The sequence below is a fragment of the Rhagoletis pomonella genome, unplaced genomic scaffold (genome assembly GCF_013731165.1).
Source record: "Rhagoletis pomonella isolate Grant_MI unplaced genomic scaffold, Rhpom_1.0 Rhpom_scaffold_00007, whole genome shotgun sequence".
NCBI classification, from domain to species: Eukaryota; Metazoa; Arthropoda; class Insecta; order Diptera; family Tephritidae; genus Rhagoletis; species Rhagoletis pomonella.
Genome location: NW_023458561.1, coordinates 21,570,361 through 21,578,101, shown reverse-complemented (window position 1 = coordinate 21,578,101; position 7,741 = coordinate 21,570,361). Strand labels below are relative to the sequence as shown.

The window sequence follows — 7,741 nt, the reverse complement described above, 5'->3', positions numbered from 1 at the left end:
CGAACAGATGAGTTTCCTAAAAAATGCTGCTCAGCAGAAAAGCAAGAGAAATGTAAAAACGAAAATCGGCAACAAACAAATTGAACTTGTTTCAAATTAATATATGTATTTTTAAGGGAAAATAAATGAAAAAAACTTCTTTTTTTAATTACTAAACATTTGTTATTTCATAGTTTAACTTAAACGTTAATTTATTTACAAAATACATATGCACATACATATATACTATTTAGGACTGAATATGTATGTCAGTCAAAATATCATTTGAGCAATTATATCTTATTTTCTACACATACATATCTACATACGTATGAATATCTTAATATGTGTAATAAAACATTATTTCAAGTTGGCCGCCAGAAGAAACCCAGATGTCCGCCGCATCTATTGCAAAACATGCGTTTACTCTTCAAACGACTCTGCAGGCAGACATACACAAAGGACAGGGAGAAAATGGGGAAGCAGCTGTGGAATGAGTTCATAAAATATATATATTTAATTTATGCATATATATTTTGTCTAAGCTCTTCCCATTGACATTAAAATCACTTATACGCACCAGGATAACGTTGATAGCAGGCAGCTGAGATGCCCCAGAATCCCGCTCATTTGCACTGTCTCAGTGTCGGCGCGTTGCTTGCATAGCGGGCAGCGTATCTGATAGGTGCTTGGGCCGACAGCGAAAAAACGCAGGTGGGGCTTCTTATCATCCACAGACGGCGGGGCCCAAGCGGTGCGCGTTTGGTTGCGTCGAGTCAACGATTCCTCCACCACGCTTGTCCCCAGCTCATCATCGCGCTCCCGCACAGTGTCACCGAGAACATAATTCAAAATGGCATCGGTGGCCTGCTCGAAACGCTGCTCTGGTGAGCTTGGTGTGCTTGGTGTCGTTGGTGTATTCAAATTTATTTCAACCATTTCAATTTGTGATTGCATTTTGTAACGTTCGAAACTTCTTGCTTAGTAAAATATTTTGCACTGCACTTTTGAGACGTTGAAAAGCAATGATTGGTTGGCTTAATTTTTTTACCTTTTTATTATTATTTTGTTTACGTTGCTACGTAAAATCTTAAATTAATCCGATAACAATTTTCAGCTGTAGTCTTAGTAGCTTGAAAGAGTAAGACCAACTGTCTGCGCGGAGATTAACCGAAACTTGCCAATAAAACTGAGCGATAATTTTATTCTCTCAAAGTGGGGCAAAGAAAAGTGAGTGAAAAGAAATTAATATATTGGTATTGAATGTATACTAGGCTGTTGGATTGTTCGGTTTTTCAAAAACCGGTTTTGGAGTTATTCGAAGAAGAGCAGTTTGAAAAAACCGGTTCCATATTTTTTAATTAGGAAAATAACCTGATAAACCCGTTTTATTTTATAGGGGAAATGTGTTTGTTGGTATGAAGTCTTGGCCAGGAGTAAAGATAGCTTTTATTTAGAAAAGAAGAAATCAAAATAAATTCAAAGTTCTTTTAGATCAAACGTTAAACACATACAAATGAGTGAAAATTTTACATATGGTCTTATATTATCATTAAATTATTGCATTTTAGGTGACTTTTTTCGGATTTTAGTAAGGCTCTTGCCGCCGTAGCCGAGTGCTTAAATGTGCCTACTGCCACTCGGGACACTTCGGAGGAGGAAAAGTGTAGATCTCCCCATAAGTGTCACAACATGAATAAGCAGAGCACGAAGTAGAGGAGAGCCTCGGCCAAACATGTAGTAAACGTTTAAGCGCCAAATTTTTATGATAAACTGTGCAGCCCCAAATAACTTAGGATATAATTCTAAAATTGGTATTTAGTGGTTTTCCTTAAACTGGAAAAGGCCTTGAAAGCCTCGAAAAATTTAAAATTTTTATTGAGAGGTTACGATTTTTATGAAACAAAATAGAACCGGTTTGTCCGATAACAAAAAATCCGGTTTATTTATCAAATCGGACAATCAAAATTTTAAAAAATTACCTATAGATATTCGATGAAAAAACCTATGGAAACCGGTTTCGAAACAAGTAAGAAAGTCTAAGTTCGGGCGGAGCCGAACATTAAATACCCGGCGCAAGTATTAAATAAATGTTTTTTCACCTTTCCGAAACCTTCCGCTAGATGGTAAGCCGGGGTGTATCAATTTTGAGTAAATTAGCGTCCTTCAATTTCGAAATATTGAAGTTTCAAGCATTTCTGAAATTTACCGTTACATGAGAAGCGGCCGTTATTTTAGTCCGATTTCAATAATTTTCAAAGTTTTGCTTATATGTGGCAAGCACAATAACCACACCGAGTTTGGTACAAATTGGCGGAACGGTTACCGATATACTTATATGTGATCATAAGTGGGCGGTGCCACGCCCATTTTCCAAAATTTTACCATAAACGTATTTCTTGGTAAAGAATTGTTGCAAGCATCAATTTTGAATAAATTAGCTTCAATATTTACTGATTTATCGAAGATTTTGTATTTCTCTAAATTACCGTTATATGGGATGTGGGCGTGGTTATTGTCCGATTTTAAAAAGTTTCGGCGATTTTTTATGCTGTACCAAGGCCAACAACTGTGCCAGGTTTGGAACAAATTGGTGCAGCGGTTACCAAGGTATACACATGTAACCATAAGTGGGCGTGGCTACGCCCATTTTCCAAAAATTTATAATATTCTTATTTGTCGTCTAAAACTTATTATAAATATCAATTTTGAGTGAATTATCTTCATTAGTTACTAAAATATCGCAGTTTTCGTATTTCTGGAAATTACCGTTATATGGGAAGTGGGCGTGGTTAAAGGTCGCCCATTTTCAATACCAACCTACCTTGGGTTAAGGGAAACCTACATACCAAATTTCGTTGGGATATCTCAAATTTTGCTCGAGTTATCGTGTACACGGGCAGACGGACAGACGGACAGACGGACGAACAGACAGACATAGCTTAATCGATTTCTTTTTTCATCCTGATCATTTATGTATACATTTGTCTATATCTATCTCGATTCGTTTTGGCTGTTACAAACAACCGTTATGTGAACAAAATTAATATACCCTTGTGCACAAGTGCGCTCGGGTATAAAAACGAGTCAATCATCCTAACGCATACCCTATCGCAGGGGTTCGCAAACTTTTAAGATAATGGTACACACAAAGGGCCTTATGAATAAGAAATAAGCAATTGCCTTTTATTAAAACTTTAGACCTTTTACTCGATTTGTTCAACAACTTTTTTAAATTTTCAGAAAAGGCAATTGCTTATTTTTTATTCATAAGGCCTCATAACCAGATACCTTTAATTTTATGGAACCCCAAATCAAATCAATAAAAATCAAAGGCACTGAAATTTAAATATGAATAAAAACTTTTACTAGATAGTATACATATGTATGTATGTACTTACATACTTTAACTTTCAATGTGAAGCATGAAATGGATTTTGTACCCTATTACTACTACCAGCCGAAAAATAATCCAAGTGCTGTTATGAGATTTCACATTTCATTTGGTAATTCGTCTCGTTTGTTATATCTCTGGTATATAGTATACAGTGAATCCCGCTTAAGTAAACAACATTGTTGGGCGCCGTGAATTGTTTCATGTAACCTGAAAAAAGTCCCTCTCGTAAGTACCTCCCCTCTTATTTACCCAACCGCCTAAGTACCTAAGTTTTTCGTACCCCACTTACCATTTTACTTATAATTTTCCCCTTTTAAGTACTCTTTAAAAACATAAGGGGCAGCGCTGCACAATCGATATTAGTTGCTACCGTCAGTTTACCCGTAACAACATGCATGTTTCAAGTGGCTAAAAATTACCGTGGATTTTTTAGATTTTTTTTTGTCGCATTTGCTTCCATATAACGAATAAACACAATTTTTTTATGTGAAAAAATCGCAGCACCTTCGGCAAAAAAAATTAAAAAAATCAAGGACAATTTTTTGCCACTTGGAACTTGTTACACTAAAATTGAATTGGGTCACTTCTAGGAAGAAAGTTTGAAATGAAAGTTTGATGAAAATTTGATGAAGTTCTACAAAATTTTAAGCTTAAGTTTATATGGTATTTTTTAGGGAATGAAGTGTATTTTAATTGACAAATCTTAAAAATTAATAAACATAAGCGGAAAACAGTATCATTTAGAATCTGGTCCAAACTGTAAGTATGTACGTATACTTCATTAAATAGTGATGTTTTATTCAAGGATTTATTTATGTAAGTTAACAAGACGTTGTAACTACAACAAATAATTATATTCGCTTAAGTACCCGCATCGAGGTACTTAAGCGGGTTCTCTTAAGTACCCAACCGGCCTAAGTACCTCAAAAAGCTGGCAATTTTCGTGAGATAGTTAAGCGGGTATTACTGCATTTCATTTTCGAGCTTAACCTCCTAACCTGTAATTAGAAAAAGAGATTAGTCACACAAAATTCGTCCCTTGGTAATCTGTGATGATAAGATAATCTCAGCTTAAACCGATAACTTTTCGGAGTCTAACATAGTTTTATCGATGATTTTTGTGAAGAAGGAGAGAAATTCCAAATGTAAAAGTAAACAAACATGGACGCTCGCAGTGAAAAGAGGTTTGTAAAGGTAATTTTATTTCATTAAGTTAAAATATATTTAAATTGCACAAAGAAGAAACATAACTTTTCCTTGAGCTGTGAGAATACACAGACAACAAATCTGACGTCTAATAATATGAGATTTACCTGTGTAAAGGGGGTTATTAAACACGAGCTTTGACTGAGATTATATTTATATGTAAACATACTTTAAGACTTATATCTACTCAGAATAATTTTCCAAATAATTATCTGCTAACAGGGAATGGCTTTTAATTGTGGAGAATCGCTTAAAATTATATAATGAAATGATAAGGGAACAAACTAAATTTTTCATGATGACTTCACTATTTCATAAAAAGAAAATTGGCCCCTGCCAGTGCCGGTTTACATTCCCAGTATCTGGGCCGGTTAACTGTGCAGGCCTGCTACTGGCATATTGTAAACCCAACCATGATAAAAACATCATGAACCCAACTACACAACACCGAGGAAAAGTTTTCAAAATTCCAAGCATTCATGATGAACAGTCAAGTTTGGTGTACAAAAGAGAAATTAAAAGTGAATTAAATAAAAAACAAATTGTTAAATAGAGCAAAAAACTCTGTTTTTTTTATCTAGGAATAGCTTCGATTATGAGTAAATTAGGACCGTATCCAGTAAGAACGAGGTGTCCGCATTGCAATAGTATCACTGTGACTGGTTGCTGGTTAGTTATGTCTTATCTTAAGATATTGAGCTTTTTTTGGAAATGCTTTGTACGCCTTTTACAAAGTAACAAATCGCTTAGTCGAAACAGTTTGTTTTGTCAAAAACGCGTAAGTTTATAAGCTTGTTGAAGCTTTTTAATTACAGAAAATCTGCACACTAAACATTTTACTGGTAATAATATTGGATAAAGCTTGTGAAGAGCTTTTTATAAGTGTGTACTGTACAGTGTGTTGGCGACGTTCTCCGCGGTGATAAATATATTATGTCGAGCGTAAACTGCTAGAAGGTAAAAGTGCGAATTAGAAAAAAAAAATTCAAAAAGAGTGTTTAGTTCCTTTCTTTTTCTTGATTGGCGCTGTAACCGCCTAAGCGATTTTGGCCGAGTCCAACAAAACACGCCATTAATTTCAATTCTGTGCCAAATTACGCTAATTGGAAATGCCAATTGAAGCTAAGTCATTCTCTTTCTCTGTTAGCATAGACGTTATAATCTGCCTCTCGAAAACCCCAAGCTCCACATCATGCTAGAGTCTTATAGCCCATACTTCTGCGCCGCAACCAGAATGGGCGTTAGGACTGACTTACTGACTGATTTTTGTACGACGATAGATGATCTTGCTTCTCGATTGCCTTCTCAGTCCAAACCAGCACTTGTTGGAAAGAGCAATTCTTTGTGCGATTTTAAGCCTGTCGTTATTATTGCTGATTCCTAAATTAACAAAGTCACCTACAATATTTATTTTAGTTTTGAGAAAAAAACATTCTTAATTCATATTCCAACATATATATTTTAGTTTTTAAAATGAGCATATTCAAATCGCTTTTTAAAACGATCGTTTGATAATTATAAATTCTTATATTCAGATGAGATTCTAAAATGTTAATTTTATGTTCCAAAATGTGCATTTTCAAATATGATTTTGAAATCCTATTTAGATTAAAACACAAAGTCATTTGATATTTAAATAAATAAATAAAAAGTAGAAAATAAATAAAATAAAATAAAAACTTTTTAATATACCACGCTTTTTTAAATGGACTAAAAAGTAGAAAATAATATTTCTCAGTCTCATAGAATTTGTTTTGATAAATTTTAATTTTGAAATTTTAGCAAAAGTCATTATAAACATTTTATTCTTAATATTTTTATTGAGTTTTGTACCACGATTGTTTATAAGGAAAAATTGGAAAAGCAACAAAGTCTAAGCGGTCATTATAAACAATTTATGAGATTGAAAACGAAAAACGTAGACCGCATGCAATACAAAAAATTAGACTTAATTGACAATAGTCAAACCACGTAACGTAGACCTGAAATTTTTACAGCGAAAGTACAAAATTTGAGATAGATTTTAAGCGATCGTTATTCATATATCCACATATGTACATACATGTTGATGTCTAGAATTTTATAGGATCTTTGCAAAGCAAAGGTTTTATAGCAATGAATGGTGGCTGGACACAGAACATTGCATTGTTGATAAAATCGTTGTAAATAATAAAATAAAAATATACGTTGTCATAGATTTACACTGTACAGCACTCGGCTGCGTATTGGATCAAACCAACTTTTTTAAGAGACTGAGTCATAAGTAAAAAAGCAATTTCTCCATTTTTCGAAGTTAGCCTCCGAAATCGAGATACGAGCTTTCGAAGTTCGAATTGAACCTTTGGTAAAAAATTATTTTTAATCATTACATGTAACAAGAAAAAAGGTTAAAATTCAGACTTGGTCCGCCTTTTGCTCTCATTTATATGGCATATAAATTTTTTTGTTCAAACCTATATTACAGGTGCTATAACGGGTCAAAAGTCAAATCTTCGAAAAATTAAAAATTTAATATATCAGAAAATTTTGAACTGATTTTTAAAAAATTCGTATCGTTGTAAAAGTGATTTAACACCCTTTCTTGTGACATGCATATTTGTATACTTCGTGAATAAAAATTTGTGAAAAAACACTTAAGAGGAAAAAATAACTTTTTTTATCACAAAAGAAAAATTTAACAATAAAATTACTCACCGATTTTTAAAAAATTGACACCGTTGTTTAGACGATTAAACCCCCTTTCGTCTAATATGCATATTTGTATACTTCGAATATAAAAATTTTAGAAAAAACACTTAAAGGAAAAGTATACATATATAAGAGAAGTCTAAGACATAAAAATATACACCCTACTCTGCGACACTTTCGTACTCAGATTTTGCCACGAATCGTAGAAATGGTATGCTGCAATCCGAGTCGTATCTTCGAACTTTCGAAATTCGTAATAATGGCATGCCTAAAAGCGAACGAGTAAGCTTTTTTGCGTAATGTCGGAGGCGAGATAAAAGATGTAAATCGATGTGTGTTTGCAGGAAATATTAGTGTTGTAGATTTATACACTGCTTTACATAGACAAGCAAAAAATAATCTTTGTTGCCCATTATCGAGAAACTTGGGTCCGGTTTAGTTATTTGTACAATGATTTTCGGTTGTTATGTC

General features: G+C 33.7%; 1 protein-coding gene across 1 annotated transcript; it reads right to left on the bottom strand.

Moving 5' to 3' along the window:
- Positions 1–237: 237 nt before the first annotated feature.
- On the bottom strand, positions 238–1,115 carry LOC118742446. The gene is made up of 2 exons (XM_036474522.1): positions 560–1,115; positions 238–465 (listed from the first exon to the last, which is right to left on the bottom strand). Exons 1-2 carry the CDS (start codon positions 934–936, stop codon positions 345–347), a joined length of 498 nt encoding a protein of 165 aa, XP_036330415.1. The 5' UTR covers positions 937–1,115; the 3' UTR covers positions 238–344.
- Positions 1,116–7,741: the final 6,626 nt, after the last annotated feature.